The following is a 23,641-nucleotide window of genomic DNA, read 5'->3' on the forward strand; positions in this document are numbered from 1 at the left end:
CCTGGTCGTGGCAGAAAGAAGATGCTGACTTCGACTGCTGTGCGCTACCTGAAGCGTAGAGTGGAGAGAAGTCCCCGTGTGACTGCTGAGGAACTGAGAAAAGATTTGTCAGATGTGGGTACAGAAGTTTCAGCCCAGACAATAAGACGCACACTGCGTAATGAAGGCCTCCGTGCCAGAACTCCCAGGCGTACCCCCTTGCTGTCTCCAAAGAATAAGAAGAGTCGACTGCAGTATGCCAAAAGCCATGTGGACAAACCACAAAAGTTGTGGGATAGTGTTCTGTGGACTGATGAAACAAAATTAGAACTGTTTGGGCCCATGGATCAACGCTATGTTTGGAGGAGGAAGAACAAGGCCTATGATGAAAAGAACACCTTGCCTACTGTGAAGCATGGTGGAGGGTCAATCATGCTTTGGGGCTGTTTTGCTTCTGCAGGTACAGGGAAGCTTCAGCGTGTGCAAGGTACCATGAATTCTCTTCAGTACCAGGAGATATTGGATGGAAACGTGATGCAGTCCGTCACACACCTGAGGCTTGGGAGACGTTGGACCTTTCAACAGGACAATGATCCCAAGCATACCTCCAAGTCCACTAGAGCATGGTTGCAGAGGAAAGGCTGGAACATTTTGGAGTGGCCATCGCAGTCACCAGACTTAAATCCGATTGAGAACCTCTGGTGGGACTTAAAGAAAGCAGTTGCAGTGCGCAAGCCTAAGAATGTGACTGAACTGGAGGCCTTTGCCCATGAAGAATGGGCGAAGATACCCGTAGATCGCTGCAAGACACTTGTGTCAAGCTATGCTTCACGTTTAAAAGCTGTTATAACTGTAAAAGGATGCTGTACTAAGTACTAAGATTGAATGTCACTTGGGGGTTGAATAAAACTGATAATGCTGTGAGCACAGAAAAGACATTTGTGGTTATTTCATTATAACTGTTATGTTATATTTGTCTGACCTACAAGTGCCTCTTTAATGTAAATGTAAGCAAGATGACTGAATGATCAAAAGCAATGTCAAACTGGCCAAAACACTCAATTTCAGTGGGGGTTGAATAATTTTGGCCACAACTGTATATATACAGTTGCAAGAAAAAGTATGTGAACCCCTTGGGATTACGTGGAGTTTTGCATGAATTGGGCATAAAATGTGCTCTGAATGTCATCTAAATCACAACAATAGAAGAACACAGTCTGCTGAACATAATACTACACAAACACTAGATGTTGCCATGGTTTAATTGCAAATAACATGTAAACATTCACAGTGCAGGGAGCAAAAAGTATGATAACCTTTGGACTTAATAACTGGTTGACCCTCCTTTGGCAGCAATAACCTCAACCAAACGTTTCCTGTAGTTGCAGATCAGACCTGCACAACGATCTGGAGTCATTTTGGACCACTCCTCTTCACAAAACTGTTTCAGTGTAGCAATATTCTTGGAATGTCTGGTGTGAATCGCTCTCTTAAGGTCATACCACAGCATTTCAATGGGGTTGAGGTCAGGACTCTGACTGGGCCACTCCAGAAGGCGTATTCTGTGCTGTTGCAGCCATTGTTTTGTTGAATTACTTGTATGCTTTGGGTCATTGTTCTGTTGCATCACCCATCCTCTGCGGAGCTTCAGTTGGCGGACAGATGGTCGTACGTTTTCCTGCAAAATGTCTTGATAAACTCTGGAATTCATTTTCCCATCAATGACAACAATCTGTCCAGGCCCTGAGGCAGCAAAGCAGCCCCAAACCATGATGCTCCCTCCGCCATGTTTCACAGTGGGGATGAGGTTTTGATGTTGGTATGCTGTGCCTTTTTTCTCCACACATAGTGTTGTGTGTTCTTCCCAAACAACTCAATCTTGGTTTCATCTGTCCACAGTATATTTTGCCAGTAGTGCTGTGGAACATCCAGGTGCTCTTTTGCAAACTTCAAACGTGCTGCAATATTCTTTTTGGACAGCAATGGCTTCCTCCGTGGTGTCCTCCCATGTACTCCATTCTTGTTTAATGTTTTCCTTATTGTAGATGTGTCAACAAAAATGTTAGCATGTGCCCGAGATTTCTGTAGGTCTTTAGCTGACACTCTGGGATTCTTCTTTACCTCATGCAGCATTCTGCGTTGTGCTCTTGCAGTCATTTTTACAGGACGACCACGCATAGGGAGAGTAGCAGCAGTGCTAAACTTTCTCCATTTGTAGATAGTCTGTCTTACCGTGGACACATGAACATCAAGGCTCAAGGAGATACTTTTGTAACCCTTTCCAGCTTCATGCAAGTCAACAATTCTTGATCGTAGTTCTTCTGAGAGCTCTTTTCTGCGAGGCATGGTTCACATCAGACAGTGCTTCTTGAAAGCAGTAAACCCAAAACAGGTGTGTATTTTTTAAGGGCAGGACAGCTGTCAGCAACACATCCAATATCATCACACTGATTGGAGTCAAGGTTGGCTCACTCCTGGCTCCAATTAGCTCTGGGAGAAGTCATTAAGCTAGGGTCTCACATACTTTTTCCTCCCTGCACTGTGAATGTTTACATGTTATGTGCAATTAAACCATGGCAACATCTAATGTTTGTGTAGTATTATGTTCAGCAGACTGTGTTCTTCTATTGTTGTGACTTAGATGACGTTCAGAGCACGTTTTATGCCCAATTCATGCAAAACTCCACGTAATCCCAAGGGGTTCACATACTTTTTCTTGCAACTGTATATATATATATATATATATATATATATATATATATATATATATATATTGAATACTGCCAAAATTGTAGCATTTCAAATATATTTTCCTTCCATGTGGGTCATTCCCCCAGCCCCCCGTTCAGTTATACATTACTGCAAATGCCTGGTTGCATGGAAAGGTTCAAACAGACTGTAAAGTTGTCAGATACATTTTGGAATATGGAACAAGTAGAAACGAGGTTCTGGATTCAAATTATCCATAGATCAATCAAATTATGATTGATCACAAGGGATCTTGTGAGGATTCTCTTACAAAAGCAGGGTGTCCTTAAAGCAAGGGGGCCAGATTTGAAAATTCAAGTGTGCAAAGTTCAACGTGGGCATCAAACAAAAGGTCTGAAAGTTCAAAAAGCTTTAACAATGATCTTTCTTCACATAAAGACAACATAGACCAGCCAACACATTTCAGGGGTTCAAAGATCTCCTCCCTACTTCAAGACATACGTATGATGATCCAGTTTGCTCTAGCATAGGGAAACCAGTGCAGACACATGTTCATACAATGTCACATGGTCCAGTTCGTAGGGTGATCGCCTGACTTTAGCAGGCCATAGATGGTTCGAATCTCGGCCGGTTCGGCATGGACCAGCTAAGGTTAGAACCACCTATGGGCAGGATGATTGTACCCGAGTTAATCCATCAGTCAGATTTTTAGGTTGCTGTTATTGACGGCTCCCTGAGCCTCCCCATCCCCCTGCCAGCAGGGATTCCCCCCAAATTCCATATCATGTTCTTTGAGTCTGGTATAGATTTTAAGGGGGAGCCTAATTCAAAAAAAAAAAAAGGATGGAGTCCCCCACCAATCCATATCACAACCTTAGCCGAGCATGCAGCTTGGTGACCAAAAAAGGGGGGGGGGCAAGTGTGCAGCCCCCCTTCCCCCTGAACCATAGCAGGCCACATGCATTTAACATGAGGAACATTACTTGCTAGGGAGGGACAATCCTAGCAAAGTACTGTACCTTGTCCTCACGTTGATGAAGACAAGGGCCTCTTCCCCACAACCCTGGCCCGGTGGTTGTGGGGGCCCATGGACAGGAGGATAATTGGAATCTGGAATCCTCATTAAAAATAGGGGACCCCCAGATACCAGCTTTCCCCTACATGAATCAGTACGGAGTATATAGTAACCATACTGATTCACAAAAAAGTCAATAGTAAATGAATGCACACACAGTTTGTTTCAAGTTTTGCCATGGATCCTGCCAGTGCCCCGATGACTTGTTGCCAACCTACCTGGCCATCAGCATGTTGATTCCTCTACTGACTAATGTTTGTATCGACCATCTATCTAGGGACTTACAAAACATTAATATCTGCTAGTTGGCTGATGCTAGAGATGAGCGAAGTATTCAAAAATTTGATTCGGCTGATTCGGCGAATTTCAGGAAGAAATTCGATTTGATGCGAATTTATTCGCTACGAAGATGACTTATAAAAAGGGTTTCTAGGCTTCAGAGAGCCTTTAAATTAGTGCAGAACACTGTACCTTTAATTTAAATGCCCTTGGAGATGAGGAAGGAGAAGGAGAAGGATGAGAAGAAGGAGAAGGATGAGAAGAAGGAGAAGGATGAGAAGAAGGAGAAGGAGAAGGATGAGAAGAAGGAGAAGGAGAAGGATGAGAAGAAGGAGAAGGATGAGAAGAAGGAGAAGGATGAGAAGAAGGAGAAGGATGAGAAGAAGGAGAAGGAGAAGGATGAGAAGAAGGAGAAGGAGAAGGATGAGAAGAAGGAGAAGGAGAAGGATGAGAAGAAGGAGAAGGATGAGAAGAAGGAGAAGGATGAGAAGAAGGAGAAGGAGAAGGATGAGAAGAAGGAGAAGGATGAGAAGAAGGATGAGAAGAAGGATGAGAAGAAGGAGAAGGATGAGAAGAAGGAGAAGGATGAGAAGAAGGAGAAGGATGAGAAGAAGGAGAAGGATGAGAAGAAGGATGAGAAGAAGGATGAGAAGAAGGAGAAGGATGAGAAGAAGGATGAGAAGAAGGAGAAGGATGAGAAGAAGGAGAAGGATGAGAAGAAGGATGAGAAGAAGGAGAAGGATGAGAAGAAGGATGAGAAGAAGGAGAAGGATGAGAAGAAGGAGAAGGATGAGAAGAAGGAGAAGAATGAGAAGAAGGAGAAGGATGAGAAGAAGGAGAAGGATGAGAAGAAGGAGAAGGAGAAGGAGAAGCAGAAGGAGAAGGATGAGAAGAAGGAGAAGGAGAAGGATGAGAAGATGGAGAAGGAGAAGGATGAGAAGAAGGAGAAGGATGAGAAGAAGGAGAAGGAGAAGGATGAGAAGAAGGAGAAGGAGAAGGATGAGAAGAAGGAGAAGGATGAGAAGAAGGAGAAGGAGAAGGATGAGAAGAAGGAGAAGGATGAGAAGAAGGAGAAGGATGAGAAGAAGGATGAGAAGAAGGATGAGAAGAAGGAGAAGGATGAGAAGAAGGAGAAGGATAAGGATGAGAAGAAGGAGAAGGATGAGAAGCAGGATGAGAAGAAGGATGAGAAGAAGGAGAAGGATGAGAAGAAGGACAGTTCTGTGACAGTTTCTGTCTATTTCTGACAGTTCTGGGACATTCACTCCATACAGCGGTTGAAACATTGTATCTATTTTTTTCCATAAATGACATTCTGCAAATACACTTAGAGGAGCTCTGCAGATACACTTTTTGCCGGCTTGGAATTAATCTTATTTTCATCCTACTTCTTCTTCTTCTTCTTCTTCTTCATCCTCATCCTCAGAAGAAGAAGAGGATGAGGATGAAGAAGAAGAAGAAGAAGAAGTAGGATGAAAATAAGAATAATTCCAAGCCGGCAAAAAGTGTATGTGCAGAGTTCCTCTATTTCTGACAGTTCTCTGACAGCTCCTTCACATGTACAGCGGTTGAAACATCTGTATCCTAAATGGAAACTAATAGATACAATGTTTCAACCGCTGTACATGTGAAGGAACTGTCAGAGAAATGTCAGAAATAGCGGAGCTCTCTGCAGGGACACTTTTGCCGGCTGATCGGGAAAATTTCGATTCGCGCACCCGAAGTAGGCAAAATTTCGGATTCGACGCGAATCAAATTTTTCCTGAAATTCGTATCGAATTCCGGTTCGCCTGGTTCGATTCGCTCATCTCTAGCTGATGCCCCCGATGGCACAGAGGCAACACCACTCCTTGACAGTCTACTGAACCCCACCACCATACCTAGACCTGTGTTTTTCCCATCTTCCCGATGGCTGTCCGCTCCAGAATACCTAGAAAAAGTTCTTACAGAAAAAACTTTTTCATACATGACCCTCTCTATTTCCTATAGTGGTGTTCATCGTTCTTACCATCTCATCGTCTCCATTAATGACCACCAGGTCCGACATATTGTACTCGCAGTCTTTCCTGGCATTTTCCCAAGATTCCGGTTTCCAAGACATATAGTAACAGCTGAGGCCATAGTGAGCCCAGTTGGTTTCACACAATGGAGCAGAAGGTCCTGAGAGAGAAAGAGAGAGAGACAGACAGAGATAGGGAGGTGTGAGAAAGAGAGGAAGGATGGCGAGGACCATGAAGGACTGGCCCAGTTACAAGCGTCTGTTAAAGTTAAAGTAAATAAAGGACCAAAAAATGTTTTTTTGTTATAGATACAAGGAAATGGCTACACCCTTTGTTGTCTTTTTCCTTGCTGATGTCCTGGTGAGACTTTTCCCTTCATTTCCTGTAACAGAGTCTAAACAGGAATTGGGATGAAATCTCTCCAAAGTGACAGTTGTTAGGCGAACCTGCTTTACAGTCTTATGAAATGAATTCCTGGAGATGTCCTTTAAGATAAAATTGGCATAAAACCACTTTTTCGTGTTCACTATTTTAAAACAAAAATATAAAGGTCCTCTTTAGACCTAAATGTGAGTATTCTTGGGGTAATTAAGAGTGGAGCTCTGTGTAGGGCAGTCCCTAGCCGTTCCCCATACTCGTCACTCCATAAGGGGCCTACAGAAATATAGAGCTATCCATGGTCATCTTATACTCTAACCACCCCAAATACTGCACAGATCTGTTTCAACATGTACTCATGGTAGGTCCAAGACCTCACAACTCCTCCCCCCTGGTCTGCCACTGCACTGATCCTTTAAATTTTATTTGGGCAGGAGTACTCACAACACAGTGCTTCGTATGTCTCTTGGGGTTCCAACTAAAGGTTCCAAAACTCCAGCTGAACAGCTGAGGCCCATGAGACACAGGAACCCAGGTCCCCCTTTATGTGTTCCTTTGAGGGGGTCTGCTCTTCATCTCTGGGGAAGGTGACATCTTTCCCCAACCACCACCACTTCCTAACCACCACACTTGTTACTTGTTTTCAGGATCCCATTCACCAGTAGCTGTATTGCACATTATGAGGCGTCACCCTTTTAGCCATCAGTGTACCGGCCCACTTTACATGCCATCACTCAGTCATTCAAATAACATACTACCAGCCACAAGCCAAGTCCATTTCCTTTACATATAGTTAAGTCAACACGACTTCTAAATCAGAGCATTGAAGTGAGTCACATAATAAAACTGGAGGAGCTTAAAAACACAATCCAGAAACCCAAATTTTTGGTATCACAAGGAACTGCTCCCACAAGGTCAGGGGTTAGTTCTTTGCCAGATGACCCACCAAAGGGAAAGCCCACATGATGGGGGACCAAGGACACAATGCCAGAGCCTTCCTCCCTAATGTTTCTTGCCTGGTCTCTACTCCCAACCTCAACCCCTAAACTCCACTCACTCTATTTATGGGAAATCAACCATATAGGGGAGAGATTAGATTTCACTTCTTGGAAGGGACAAGGAGGAGCCCAGATTAAATGGAGATAAGGTACCCCCTTCCTACATGGGGGTATAGGGAAATTGATGGTCCAGTGAATGTATCAAGTAAAACTCACCGAGTGCTTTCTGGATTCCATCTGCTAGTTTCCCAACAGCTCCCAAGGCCCATGAGACATGAGGAACCCAGGTCACCCTTTGTGTGTTTCATTGAGGGGGTCTGCTCTTCACCACCAGTATAGTGACCTCTTTTCCTAACCACCACACTTACTTGTATTCAGGATCCTGTTCACCAGCACCAGTGTAACCCTTTTTGAGACATCGCCCTTTTAGCTGTCTGTGGCCCAACAGTGTACTGGCCCACTTTACATGCCATACACTCAGTCATTCAAATAACATACTACCAGCCACAAACCAAGTCCATTTCCTTTATGTATAGTTAAGTCAACACAACTTCTAAATCAGAGCATTGAAGTGAGTCAAATAACAAAACTGGAGGTGCTTAACAACACAATCCAGAAACCCAAAGTTTTGGTATCACAAGGAATTGTTCCCACAAGATCAGGGATTAGTTTAGTGCTGGATGACCCACCAAAGGGGAAGCCCACATGATGGGGGACCAAGGACACAATGCCAGAGCCTTCCTCCCTAATGTTTCTTGCCTGGTCTCTACTCCCAACCTCAACCCCTAAACTCCACTCACTCTATTTATGGGAAATCAACCATATAGGGGAGAGATTAGATTTCACTTCTTGGAAGGGACAAAGAGGAGCCCAGATTAAATGGAGATAAGGTAACCCCTTCCTACATGGGGGTATAGGGAAATTTGGTGGTCCGGTGAATGTATCAAGTAAAACTCACCATGTGCTTTCTGGATTCTATCTGCCAGTTTCCCAACAGCTCCCGAAATCCTCTGAGCGTCATTAGAAATAGGCCCTGTTATAGAAGAGCAGAAGATCTCAGTGGGGAGCTACTCTACTATGCATAGTACACAAAGGGTGACGAGTCCCCTATCATGGATACAAAGGGTTCATCCATCATTATTATGTTACATTGTTGTGTCACCCTTTACAGCACATACAGTCATCATACGTACATTAGTAATACAGAACATATGAAACCAAAGGGAGGATGAGTAATAAAGTCTATTATCTAATAGAAAAGAGGAGGTATGAGGGTCCTGATCATTACATCCAGTAGAGGACAGGAGGTATGAGGGTCCCGATCATTACATCCAATAGAGGACAGGAGGTATCAGGGTCCCGTTCATTACATCTAATAAAGGACAGGAGTTATGAGGGTCCCGTTCATTACATCTAATAGAGGACAGGAGGTATGAGGGTCCCGATCATTACATCTAATAGAGGACAGGAGGTATGAGGGTCCCGATCATTACATCTAATAAAGGACAGGAGTTATGAGGGTCCCGATCATTACATCCAATAAAGGACAGGAGGTATGAGGGTCCCGATCATTACATCTAATAGAGGACAGGAGGTATGAGGGTCCCGATCATTACATCTAATAGAGGAGAGGAGGTATGAGGGTCCCGATCATTACATCTAATAGAGGAGAGGAGGTATGAGGGTCCCGTTCATTACATCCAATAAAGGACAGGAGGTATGAGGGTCCCGATCATTACATCTAATAGAGGACAGGAGGTATGAGGGTCCCGATCATTACATCTAATAGAGGACAGGAGTTATGAGGGTCCCGATCATTACATCAAATAGAGGACAGGAGGTATGAGGGTCCCGATCATTACATCTAATAGAGGACAGGAGTTATGCGGGTCCCGATCATTACATCCAATAAAGGACAGGAGGTATGAGGGTCCCGATCATTACATCTAATAGAGGACAGTAGGTATGAGGGTCCCGATCATTACATCTAATAGAGGAGAGGAGGTATGAGGGTCCCGATCATTACATCTAATAGAGGAGAGGAGGTATGAGGGTCCCGTTCATTACATCTAATAGAGGACAGGAGGGATGAGGGTCCCGATCAGTACATCTTAGAGAGAAAGGAAAGGTTAGGGGAAGGTTCCACATGAGTAGGGACTGGATGGGGATCCTTTCTGGAATCCTCCTATTAGGGTACAGACCAGTCAGGCCACATTCCACCCTCTGAGACAGACATGGTCGGCACTCCCGAGACTTTCTCTGTTCCACGTTGCTGTTACAACCTGCAAGGGTTCGGATTCGGCTGCCTTCCCATTGGCTGTTTGTAAAGTTGAACTTTGACTTTCATTTCTGTTTCCCACCACTGGACTCTACGTGTTTACACCACGCTGCACCTCCCCCACATACAGGATACAATAGGAGTGATATCATTGACTTACGTATCCCCCGCTTAAGGATTTCCAGGTTTATAGAGAGGTCGTCGGCTGGAAAGGAAAAAATACAAATAGGAATTTTACAAATATAAAATGACCTCCTTCCATGGCCAGATACAATATTCTGGTGTACATTTAGGGATTTGTGTTCCCAGCTTTATACCTTTCATAGGATTTTTTTGCTTTGTAAACTTCTCCCTGGCATTGCTCTGCTCAGGAATATTCTCTTCCAGACTATGTTGAGTAGGATCCGGGGGGGGGGGCAGGGTCAGAGGTGTATCCTGTTTGTTGGTGGGCCAGTCCCGATTTGTCTTTAGTTAGTTGGGCCAAGCTTTATGGAATATGCCGAGCACTGTTCTGGACGGGTTCCTGTGCCTGAGCCTGTGCCCGAGGGCTGAAGTCTGTACATGGGGTTGTGGAGTTGGAGCCCAGGCCCTGACAGCACAGCCCTTTGGGGGCCAAGTGTTTAACATTTTATCTCAGAAGACCTCATCCAAGTGTGTGAGGAACACCAGAGCTAGGGGATCCTGGAGAACCTCCACTGGTCTGAATGCTGCAGTCATGGATTTGGCACAGAGAAGACACAAGAACCACCATTTTGGACCTAAGTGGGATGTCTGCTTGTGAAGTTGAACCCCATCCAGGGCAGCAGAGGAAGCTGTAAAAGCCAAAACTTTTGAGTACTTCAACTTCTCATTGTTCGTTCTGCAATGAAGCCTTTAAACCGATTATAAACGTATCAATTAGATGTGGCAGCTCCATTAGTTTTTTTTATAAGGATTTTTCCCTCTATTTTCACCTGGTGATCTGGCCAGTAGTATTAGAGCGCACGCACTCTGGATGACAGAGCACAGGGGGCACCTTTGGGCAGCAGCATTATCAGTCCGGGGGGGGGGGGGGGTGGAGTGTTAGATGGACTAGCAGATTTAGATATACTAATAAATTAAAGCCAAATTCCTGACTTCATAAGCCGTTACAGCAAACAGTTTATCCTTTTCTGATAAAGGCTTTACATAAAAATATAAAAGCTGATCATTGTAAACACCCCTGTCAGTGGTAAATGATTTGTCTTAACCCTCTAACTGCTGAATCTGCAGGACAGCTTTTTTTGTTAGAAAACAACAGACTTACTGGCTGGATCATCAGATGAAAAAAAAAAAGAGACAGCCTACTAAAAGAAAGCTAGTGCAGACATCACATCTGACAAATGAAAAAATGCAATATAATAAAGGTTTGCTTTTGAGTTAAATACCTGGTTTTCAGGAACAGTCTCAGTGTCACATAGCCTGGTGACATGGCCAGTTGGTGGTCCCACTTGCAATAGAACAAGTGGATGGCCCAATCTGGGGACATGGTCTGCTCAGTTGGGGGTCCCACTTACAATAGGACAAGTGGATGTCATAGCCTGGGGACATGGTCTGTTCAGTTGGGGGTCCCACTTCCAATGGGACAAGTGGGTGGCACAGTCTGGGGACATGGTCTGCTCAGTTGGGGGTCCCACTTGCAATAGGACAAGTGGGTGGCACAGTCAGGGGACATGGTCTGCTCAGTTGGGGGTCCCACTTGCAATGGGACAAGTGGATGTCACAGCCTGGGGACATGGTCTGCTCAGTTGGGGGTCCCACTTGCAATGGGACAAGTGGGTGTCACCGCCTGGGGACATGGTCTGCTCAGTTGGGGGTCCCACTTCCAATGGGACAAGTGGGTGGCACAGTCTGGGGACATGGTCTGCTCAGTTGGGGGTCCCACTTGCAATGGGACAAGTGGATGTCACAGCCTGCGGACATGGTCTGCTCAGTTGGGGGGTCCCACTTGCAAAGGGACAAGTGGGTGGAACAGTCTGGGGACATGGTCTGCTCAGTTGGGGGGTCACACTTGCAATGGGACAAGTGGGTGGCACAGTCTAGGGACATGGTCTGCTCAGTTGGGGGGTCCCACTTGCAATAGGACAAGTGGGTTTCACCGCCTGGGGACATGGTCTGCTCAGTTGGAGGGTCCCACTTACAATGGGACAAGTGGGTGGCACAGTCTGGGGACATGGTCTGCTCAGTTGGGGGGGTCCCATTTGCAATTGGACAAGTGGGTGGCACAGTCTGGGGACATGGTCTGCTCAGTTGGGGGGTCCTACTTTCAATAGGACAAGTGGGTGGCACAGCCTGGGGACATGGTCTGCTCAGTTGGGGGGTCCTACTTTCAATAGGAAAAGTGGGTGGAACAGTCTGGGGACATGGTCTGCTCAGTTGGGGGGTCCCACTTGCAATGGGACAAGTGGGTGGCATAGTCTGGGGACATGGTCTGTTCAGTTGGGGGTCCCACTTGCAATAGGACAAGTGGATGTCATAGCCTGGGGACATGGTCTGCTCAGTTGGGGGGTCCCACTTGCAATGGGACAAGTGGGTGTCATAGTCTGGGGACATGGTCTGCTCAGTTGGGGGGTCCCACTTGCAATAGGGCAAGTGGGTTTCACTGCCTGGGGACATGGTCTGCTCAGTTGGGGGTCCCACTTGCAATGGGACAAGTGGGTGTCACAGCCTGGGGACATGGTCTGCTCAGTTGGGGGTCCCACTGGCAATGGGACAAGTGGGTGTCACAGCCTGGGGACATGGTCTGCTCAGTTGGGGGGTTCCCACTTGCAATAGGACAAGTGGGTGTCACAGTCTGGGGACATGGTCTACTCAGTTGGGGGTCCCACTTGCAATGGGACAAGCGGGTGTCACAGCCTGGGGACATGGTCTGCTCAGTTGGGGGTCCCACTTGCAATGCTCAAGGTCCTTCTGAGTGAAGGCAATGCACTAGAGAATAACTCAAAGGGTCCCAGATCTTCCACATAGTCTCCCAGTTTACCAGATGCTGAGAGGAGTGGTCACTGCACACTGTATGGTGAGGGCCATCTCATATGACCCCCCAAAACAGGCTTACATATACCGTATATCCTATTTACTTACTTCTTTCCTTTTCCATTTCCAGTTTGAAATTGATTGTTTTCAGTCGTGAAGAGAAATGACGCCGTTGTGAAGAGAGCTGTTTCCATTGCGAAGCGAGATCTTCCTGCCGTAAAGCAGAAAGGTTGTTGACTGAAGGAGGACAAAACAAAAACATAAAAATGTATCCTTCGGACATCTGCCCCCAAACAGGTGGACGTCTTCTAGTCCATACATGGATCTGACTTACTTGTATTTTTAAGGTCTTCCAATAGTGAAGAGAGGTTACTGACTGGAATGAAGAAAAACAAATTATGCATCCCATCGTAAAGCAAACAGCAAGATTGGTCGGCCACATAACATGCCCTGCCCCTCGAAACAACATCTCACGGGATCCATCAGGTGTAAGAGGGGAGCAGCCTCATACAAAACGTGACTTTAAGGGTGTCGTGGTCTTTTCAAGGTCAATTCTATTGGTTATGGACCACTTTAAGCATTAATTAACTAATTTGTTTATTTTAAAGCAGAATTCCAGCTAAAAATTAAAAAAAAATAATAAATTATAAACCCGGTAAGAGTAGTACTTTGCTGTAACTTCTTCGATCCAGGACTGACCCTCGCAGTACTCATTTTCTGCCCCTGGATGTTGTCAGTCTTCCGGATTGAATGGTTGAATAGGGGGTCCGTGTAATTTTGTAGGCAGGTGCAGGTTGACCTCCCTACACAAGTGGCGCTGTTGAATTCACCCTGCAGGGAGAGTGGAGGACAAGAGGAATACCCATTCCTCCTAGGCCTCCATAGGTGACATCAGGTGGGCTCCTGTCTGATTGGACACTGTCACCCAGGTGACCTCTGTGTCCATATATAGTGAAGGCAGACCCTACAAAATGTCCTGACTCACTTGCATTCTGTGCAAGTCCCGCATTCTGCTGTGAGTGTTGCTGCTGGTTTCATGCTACTCGATAGACTCTGTTACTGTATCTGGAATGGTTTGACAATATAGCTTCACCTTTCCAACCCCTGTGTGTGCCGTGCCTTCCCTCTGGGTGCCCACCGCCTGGGCCTTCCTCCACCCCACAGCCTACAATTTAACCCAATTATTCTGAGTCCTAGCCCTAATGGGCCCACCCTCTGCTGTACATCCTTATAGACCCACCTTCTGGATTACATCATCATGGGATCATTCTCTGGATTGCATCATTATAGACCCACCCTTTGCAATACATCATTTTGGGACCACCCTCTGGATTACATCATTATAGGCCCACCCTCTGGATTACATCATCATGGGATCATTCTCTGGATTACATGATTATAGATTTACCCTCTGGATTACATCATTTTGGGACCACCCTCTGGATTACATCATTATAGACCCACCCACTGGATTACATCATTTTGGGACCACCCTCTGGATTACATCATTATAGACCCACCCTCTGGATTACATCATTTTGGGACCACCCTCTGGATTACATCATTATAGACCCACCCTCTGGATTACATCATTTTGGGACCACCCTCTGGATTACATCATTATAGACCCACCCTCTGGATTACATCATTTTGGGACCACCCTCTGGATTACATCATTATAGACCCACCCTCTGGATTACAACATCATGGGGTCATTCTCTGGATTACATAATTATTGACCCACCCTCTGGACTACATCATCATGGGACCACCCTCTGGATTACATCATTATAGACCCACCCTCTGGATTACATCATGGGACCACCCCCTGGATTACATCATTATAGACCTGCCATCTGGATTTCATCATCATGGGACCACCCATGATGATTGATTACATCATCATGGGACCACCCTCTGGATTACATCACTATACACCCACCCTTTGATTACATCATCATGGGACCACCCTCTGGATTACATCGTTATAGACCCATCCTCTGGATTACATCATCATGGAGCCTCAGCTCTGAGTTCACCTGCTCCCACATCATTACACGAGTAACATTATGATTGAACATTTCCTCACTCTCCCCTCCCCCAGTGATCTACAGTTGCAAGAAAAAGTATGTGAACCCCTTGGGATTACATGGAGTTTTGCATGAATTGGGCATAAAACGTGCTCTGAACGTCATCTAAGTCACAACAATAGAAGAACACAGTCTGCTGAACATAATACTACACAAACATTAGATGTTGCCATGGTTTAATTGCACATAACATGTAAACATTCACAGTGCAGGGAGGAAAAAGTATGTGAGGCCCTAGCTTAATGACTTCTCCCAGAGCTAATTGGAGCCAGGAGTGAGCCAACCTTGACTCCAATCAGTGTCATGATATTGGATGTGTTGCTGACAGCTGTCCTGCCCTTAAAAAATACACACCTGTTTTGGGTTTACTGCTTTCAAGAAGCACTGTCTGATGTGAACCATGCCTCGCAGAAAAGAGCTCTCAGAAGAACTACGATCAAGAATTGTTGACTTGCATGAAGCTGGAAAGGGTTACAAAAGTATCTCCTTGAGCCTTGATGTTCATGTGTCCACGGTAAGACAGACTGTCTACAAATGGAGAAAGTTTAGCACTGTTGCTACTCTCCCTAGGCGTGGTCGTCCTGTAAAAATGACTGCAAGAGCACAACGCAGAATGCTGCATGAGGTAAAGAAGAATCCCAGAGTGTCAGCTAAAGACCTACAGAAATCTCTGGCACATGCTAACATTTTTGTTGACACATCTACAATAAGGAAAACATTAAACAAGAATGGAGTACATGGGAGGACACCACGGAGGAAGCCATTGCTGTCCAAAAAGAATATTGCAGCACGTTTGAAGTTTGCAAAAGAGCACATGGATGTTCCACAGCACTACTGGCAAAATATACTGTGGACAGATGACACCAAGATTGAGTTGTTTGGGAAGAACACACAACACTATGTGTGGAGAAAAAAAGGCACAGCACACCAACATCAAAACCTCATCCCCACTGTGAAACATGGCGGAGGGAGCATCATGGTTTGGGGCTGCTTTGCTGCCTCAGGGCCTGGACGGATTGTTGTCATTGATGGGAAAATGAATTCCAGAGTTTATCAAGACATTTTGCAGGAAAACGTACGACCATCTGTCTGCCAACTGAAGCTCCGCAGAGGATGGGTGATGCAACAGGACAATGACCCAAAGCATACAAGTAATTCAACAAAACAATGGCTGCAACAGCACAGAATACGCCTTCTGGAGTGGCCCAGTCAGAGTCCTGACCTCAACCCGATTGAAATGCTGTGGCATGACCTTAAGAGAGCGATTCACACCAGACATCCCAAGAATATTGCTACACTAAAACAGTTTTGTGAAGAGGAGTGGTCCAAAATGACTCCAGATCATTGTGCAGGTCTGATCTGCAACTACAGGAAACGTTTGGTTGAGGTTATTGCTGCCAAAGGAGGGTCAACCAGTTATTAAGTCCAAAGGTTCACATACTTTTTCCTCCCTGCACTGTGAATGTTTACATGTTATGTGCAATTAAACCATGGCAACATCTAATGTATGTGTAGTATTATGTTCAGCAGACTGTGTTCTTCTATTGTTGTGACTTAGATGACGTTCAGAGCACATTTTATGCCCAATTCATGCAAAACTCCACGTAATCCCAAGGGGTTCACATACTTTTTCTTGCAACTGTAAATGTACATTGCAACTTTGTAGCAAGTCACAAGAGAGGCTGCAGCAGAGGCTGAGCTGTGTCAGTCATTTGTGAACAAGAACTTCACATGCACCAAGATTTGCATGACTGCATCATCTCTGGGCTGGAAACTCTGTCTAGGAAATAGATGATGAACCTGGATGATGCCTGAACAAGGATGGTGTCATTATTATGGAGAGAAGTGCAGATGAAGGCATTGTCAGGGAGGAGTACTATGAGCTCTGTGAGAGGTAATACATACCTGGAAGAGTTACACTGATACATTACTGAGTATGATGGACTTAACCTTTAAAATATCTGATGATTCTTCCTCCCCCATTCATGAGGAAGATCCAACAGTGCAATTTTGGATCCTCCTATCCACTCAGCCTCAATTTGGCTGAAACCTCAGTGTTCTGATGTACACACCCACTGCCTATCCTCACTGCTCCTGAGGTACATGCCTCCACCCCTGAGGCACATGCCTCCACCCCTGAGGTACATGCCTCCACCCCTGAGGCACATGCCTCCACCCCTGAGGCACATGCCTACACCCCTGAGGTACATGCCTCCACCCCTGAGGCACATGCCTCCACCCCTGAGGTATATGACTGTATGCCTGAGGTGCATGCCTACACTCCTATGGTACATGCCTCCACCCCTGAGGTACATGCCTCCACCCTGGAGGTACATGCCTCCACCCGAGGCACATGCCTACACCCCTGAGGTATATGACTGTATGCCTGAGGTGCATGCCTACACTCCTATGGTACATGCCTACAACCCTGAAGTACATGCCTCCACCCCTGAGATACATGCCCAATCCTCTGAGGTACAACTGCACTGCCCCTGTGGTACATGCCTCCACCCCTGAGGTATATGCTTACACCCCAGAGGTACATGCCTACACCCCTGAAGTACAAGTGTACTGCCCCTGTGGTACATGCCTACACATTTGAGGTATATGCCTACACCCCTGAGGTATATGCCTACAACACTGAGGTATATGCCTACACCCCGAAGTACAAGTACACTGCCTCTGTGTTATATGCCTCCACCCCTGAGGTATATATCTACACCCCTGAGGTACATGCCTCCACCTCTGTGGTACATGCCTCCACCCCTGAGGTACATGCCTCTACCGTGAAGTACAAGTGCACTGCCCCTGTGGTACATGCCTCCATCCCTGAGGTATATGCTGACACCCCTGAGGAACATGCCTCCACCTCTGAAGTACAAGTGCACTGCCCCTGTGGTACATGCCTCCACCCCTGAGGTATATGCCTACACCCCGAAGTACAAGTGCACTGCCTCTGTGGTAAATGCCTCCACCCCTGAGGTATATGCCTACACCCCTGAGGTACATGCCTCCACCCCTGAGGTATATGCCTACACCCCTGAGGTACATGCCTCCACCCCTGAGGTACATGCCTTCACCCCTGAGGTACATGCCTCCACCTCTGAAGTACAAGTGCACTGCCCCTGTGGTAAATGCCTCCACCCCTGAGGTATATGCCTACACCCCTGAGGTACATGCCTCCACCTCTGAGGTATATGCCTACACCCTGAAGTACAAGTGCACTGCCACTGTGGTACATGCCTCCACCCCTGAGGTACATGCCTCCACCCCTGAGGTATATGCTTACACCCCTGAGGAACATGCCTCCACCTCTGAAGTACAAGTGCACTACCCCTGTGGTACATGTCTTCACCCATAGAAATACATGTCTACCATCTGTACAGCAAAGGGTATACCAATGAGGATTTGCAGTCACATGACTGCAAATAAAGAATTTTTTAAAGTATTTGTTTTTGGGCACATTTCATTTAGAAGCTGAAATTTCAATATTGTCAGTGCCATCGGACTGTTTGCTGTGTTTAGCCTCCCCAAGGACTTTAATCATGGCTGCCATTTCAAACCACAAATTGTTACAGCCAAATGTATTTCCTAAAAGATCTTCATGACTTCATACAGTGAGACGTCATTTGTAGAAGAGGATGGATAACGGATTCTCTTCCTACCGTCATTCATCAGCAATGCCTGCTCTTCCTTGAGATTATCATCTGAGGAGGAAACAAAAACACATCATATCAGAGATTATCCTCCAGCACTGTATATATTCCATAGTAGATGTATATAGAAAGCCTAAATATACAGAGTTGTACATATCTGCAGTCTAGTAGCTGCCATCCACAACACTGCCCCGGCTACATCACCAAACTCATCCACAGATACCGCCCAAATCGCCCGCTCCGCTCCGCCCATGATATCCTCCTCTCTAGCTCCCTCATCACCTCCTCCCAAGATCGCCTCCAGGACTTCTCCAGAGCCTCTCCCATCCTCTGGAACTCCCTACCACAGCCCCCACCCTGTCTGCCTTTAGGCGATCTTTGAAAACTCACTTCTTCAGGGAAGCCTACCCCACCTCCACCTGAGAACTGTACTTGAATCACCTCCACCAGATCATCCCCCGCAGCTATCACCTTTTGTATCACCTCCCCCTTCCTTTAGATTGTAAGCTCCACGAGCCGGGCCCTCCTATTCCTTCTGTACTGAAAGTATTGTAATTGTATTGTCTCCCATATATTGTAAAGCGCTGCGCAAACTGTTGGCGCTATAAATCCTGTATAATAATAATAATAAACAGACATGTGATGGTTGGTGCCATGGAGTTGGAGCAGGGAAACTCCATTGTGAAACTCGGGCACTGCCCAAGGGCCCGGGGTCAGTAGGGGGCCCCATGAGATACCCCTAGTACCTTTTTCATAGGCTTTTTTGCAAGTGGAACCCCCCAACTAAGCAGACCATGTCCTCAGATTGGGCCATCCACTTGTTCTATTGCAAGTGGGACCCGCAACTCAGCAGACCATGTCCCCAGGCTGTGACAATCGCTTGTCCCATTGCAAGTGGGAACTCAACTGAGTAAACCGCGTCACCAGGCTGTGACACCCACTTGTCCCATTGCAAGTGGGACCACCAACTGAGCAGACCACGTCCCTAGGCTGTGACACCCACTTGTCCCATTGCAAGTGGGACCACCAACTGAGCAGACCACGTCCCCAGGCTGTGATACCCACTTGTCCAATTGCAAGTGGGACCCCCAACTGAGCAGACCACATCCCCAGGCTGTGACACCCACTTGTCCATTTGCAAGTGGGACTCCCAACTGAGCAGACCACGTCCCCAGGCTGTGACACCCACTTGTCCAATTGCAAGTGGAACCCCCCAACTGAGCAGACCATGTCCCCAGACTGTGACACCTACTTGTCCCATTGCAAGTGGGACCCCCCAACTGATCAGAGCATGTCCCCAGTCTGTGCCACTCACTTGTCCCATTGCAAGTGGGACCTCCCAACTGGGAAGGCCATGTCCCCAGGCTATGACATCCACTTGTCCCATTGAAAGTGGGAACAGGGGCGGACTGACCATTTGGAAACTCGGGCACTGCCCGAGGGCCCAGGGTCAGTAAGGGGCCCCATGAGATGCCCCTGGTACCTTTTTCATAGGCTTTTTTGAGTTTGGGCAAGGACACAGGGGCCCCATGATCCCCTATTGCCCGGGGGCCTCATGAGTTGTCAGTCCGCCCCTGAGTTGGAGTCCAGTCTCTGCTAGATTGGGTGACAATTTGTGATCGTCCGAAATGCCATGGATTTGATTCAAGAAGGGGGTGAACGGCAAAGGAGTTTGGATGATGGACTGGAACCCCAACAAAATGAATGGGAGCCAAATCTGTCAAGTTAAAAAAGCCCATTTTCTGGGTTAACCATGCTGGGTGCCCAGTGCGCTCCTGTACCTTTAAGGAGGGGTGGGCTCCCTCAGGTCCATCTGCCCTTGGTCTATCCATAAAATACATGTGCCTCTGCTATGGGGGTTCTTAAAATTGGAGAGTTAGGAACTACAGCACATCGGGGTGCCGTGACGAGACTCTGTAGCTTACACACGTATTTGCAAATGTGTGCTAATTAAACCCGTTTTTATTACATACTGATAGACAGGGCAATTTGGTTTGTTTGCAGGCTGGATGGCAAGTTAGAGCTTGGAATTTTTCTTTTTTGTTGTTGGACATGCGTTGCCCTTCCATGTGCTCCTTGCTCTGAAGGCCAATTATGGACTGGGGCAGTGGACATTGTTTGTAGTATTACCTCTTACCCATTCAACTGGGAGGGCCATATCTAGGGGTCTTTTGATTGTTACAAGGGCTTTCAGATTATGATAAGTCCCCTCCTGAGGAGTTCCTGGTCCTCAATTAACATGGGGACAAGGTGCTTTGCTGGAGGCAATGGGTACCCCCCATGTTGAGGGCATGTGGTCTGGTATGACTCAGGAAAGGGAGGCACACCTGCCTTCTATCTTTCCTGGCTATCCAGGCTGCATACTCAGATAAGGGTCTATTAGGGTTCTTGGTGGAACTCCCTCGCTTTTTTGTTTTTTTTTTGACTGGGCTTACCCCTTAAAACCCATACCAGATTTGAAGGGTCTGTTATAGAGCTTGGTGGGGATCACAGACAAACTTTTTGATTTTGACTTTTTTTGTGGGGTTTTCCTTGACTTCCAGGCCAGATCACCCCCACCTAGGGTAAGGGTCTGGTATAGATAAGGGGAACAAATGGAGAAACAGAAAAAGGGCGCACCGACCTAGTGCATTATCGTTTAAAATAATTTATTAAAGAAACAAAAAAAGGTATCATACTCACAATGGACATAATAACACAGGCATGTCAAACTGAACAAGGTGTATGATCCAAACAACATCTGAGTCCATACGATGGAACCCTGGATGACCAACTGGCTAACATTTTTTGGCTCTGAGGAAGAGGTTGTGTCCTCAAAACTCATTAGCCAGTTGGTCATCCAGGGTTCCATCGTATGGACTCAGATGTTGTTTGGATCATACACCTTGTTCAGTTTGACATGCCTGTGTTATTATGTCCATTGTGAGTATGATACCTTTTTTTGTTTCTTTAATAAATTATTTTAAACGATAATGCACTAGGTCGGTGCGCCCTTTTTTCTGTTTCTCCATTTGTATCAAGTGTATTCGGACCACCCCGGTCTGTTGAGGGCAGCAAGCAGTGCATATTCCAGAAAATTCCAGAACATTCCTATTGGGTCTACTGAGTCCTTTCTAGTGCAGGAGTAAAGTGTTTGTTGTGTTGGATAGATAAGGAGAAACCTTCTTTGTAAATGTCGGTGTTGCTGTCATAGGCTGTATACATTGTACAGATGAGCCACTCACAGGCAGGGTTACGGCACCCCCAGGAATGTTATTTAAATTCATTTTGTAATTTTAATAATTCACTTTATGCATTAATAAAATTCCTCGTTCTACGGGGTTCAGATTTAGCACCCGAACTTCAGTTCTCTGAACCCGCTTCACCCCGAACCCAGGTACATTTGGCCCATCCCTACTCACACATGGGCATTACCTAGGGCAGTCTGCATGCAAATATAACCCGTCTAGGAACACCCACTCATGCAGACTGACCCACCCATTTAGGTATTTTGATAACGCCTCCCAAGGGCCAACCCATTGCTTACATCAGGACTGAAGGCTCTTGAGAGGATTACTGAGGCGGGGTGCTGGAATATTTAAAGGAGGATATGAACAGCCCCCTGCCACCCCCCTCCCACCAGACTGAAAAAAAAAAGCTGAAAGCTGTGATAATGATACTCACAATGAATAAACTGGAGGACTGTGAAGAAGACCAAAATAAGGAACATGAACATGACAATAATCACAAGGATGAGGACCACCCAATATTGTGTGTTCCTGGGGGCCGCAGTCCCTGGAATAATTATAGACAGAAGGGGTTATAGATAAAACAGAATATTTCAGCAGATGTGATAAACCAACATGGCAATGAGATACATGAAGACGTGTGGGGGAACCATGGAAGATCTATGAATCAGTGCCCAGATAAAGCTCCACCACCACTACTGAATGGCTGTGATGTGAGATCTGCTGTACACCCCTCTGTACTCCATTCTGTGAACCCCTCTGAGCACCCCTCTGTACACTCCTCTGTACACTCCTCTGTACACTCCTCTTTGCATCACTCTGTACCCCATTCTGTGCACCCCTCTGTACACCCCTCTGTACATTCCTCTTTGCACCACCCTGTACACCCCTCTGTACACCCCTCTGTACACCACTCTGTACTCCATTCTGTGCACCCCTCTGTACACCCCTCTGTACTCCATTCTGAGCACCCCTCTGTACACCCCTCTGTACACCCCTCTGTACACTCCTCTTTGCATCACTCTGTACCCCATTCTGTGCACCCCTCTGTACACCCCTCTGTACATTCCTCTTTGCACCACCCTGTACACCACTCTGTACACCACTCTGTACTCCATTCTGTGCACCCCTCTGTACACCCCTCTGTACTCCATTCTGAGCACCCCTCTGTACACCCCTCTGTACACCCCTCTGTACACTCCTCTTTGCATCACTCTGTACTCCATTCTGTGAACCCCTCTGTACACTCCTCTGAGCACCCCTCTGTACTCCATTCTCAGCACCCCTCTGTACACCCCTCTGTACACTCCTCTTTGCATCACTCTGTACTCCATTCTGTACACCCCTCTGTACACCCCTCTGTACACTCCTCTTTGCATCACTCTGTACACCCCTCTGTACTCCATTCTGTGCACCCCTCTCTATACCCCACTGGGCACCCCTCTGTACCCCATTCTGTGCACCCTTCTCTACACCTCACTGGGCATCCCTCTGTGCACCCCTCTGTACACCCTTTGTACACCCCTCTGTGCATCCCCTTCATGCACCCCTCTGTACACCTCTCTGTACACTCCTCTATACACTCCTCTTTGCACCACTCTGTACACCCCTCTGTACTCCATTCTGTGAACCCCTCTGAGCACCCCTCTGTACACCCCTCTACACTCCTTTGTGCACCCCTCTGTGCACCCCTCTGTACACCCCTCTGTACACTCCTCTGTACACTCCTCTTTGCACCGGTCTGTACACCCCTCTGTACTCCATTCTGTGCACCCCTCTCTACACCTCATGGGGCATCCCTCTGTGCACCCCTCTCTACACCCCTTTGTACACCCCTCTGTGCATTCCCTTCGTGCACCCCTCTGTACACTCCTCTTTGCACCACTCTGTACTCCATTCTGTGAACCCCTCTGAGCACCCCTCTGTACACCCCTCTACACCCCTTTGTACACCCCTCTGTGCACCCCTCTGTACACCCCTC

General features: G+C 46.7%; 1 protein-coding gene across 1 annotated transcript in view; it reads right to left on the reverse strand.

Annotated features, from left to right (window-relative positions):
- LOC149440232 (asialoglycoprotein receptor 1-like) overlaps positions 1-22,202 on the reverse strand; it is a 37,342-nt gene extending 15,140 nt beyond the window's left edge. The window contains exons 1-7 of the mRNA XM_089658874.1: positions 22,097-22,202; positions 18,443-18,484; positions 13,022-13,063; positions 12,796-12,924; positions 9,857-9,901; positions 8,377-8,451; positions 6,051-6,202 (exon numbers count right to left, since the gene is read on the reverse strand). Coding sequence (XP_089515000.1) covers positions 6,051-6,202; positions 8,377-8,451; positions 9,857-9,901; positions 12,796-12,924; positions 13,022-13,063; positions 18,443-18,484; positions 22,097-22,148 — 537 coding nt within the window. The 5' untranslated portion in view covers positions 22,149-22,202. The remainder of the gene's footprint in view (positions 1-6,050; positions 6,203-8,376; positions 8,452-9,856; positions 9,902-12,795; positions 12,925-13,021; positions 13,064-18,442; positions 18,485-22,096) is intronic.
- Between the last annotated feature and the right edge of the window lie 1,439 nt (positions 22,203-23,641).

Source organism: Staurois parvus, unplaced genomic scaffold (assembly GCF_062004578.1).
Source record: "Staurois parvus isolate SC_StPar_1 unplaced genomic scaffold, SC_StPar_1.0 ptg001108l, whole genome shotgun sequence".
Taxonomy (NCBI): Eukaryota; Metazoa; Chordata; class Amphibia; order Anura; family Ranidae; genus Staurois; species Staurois parvus.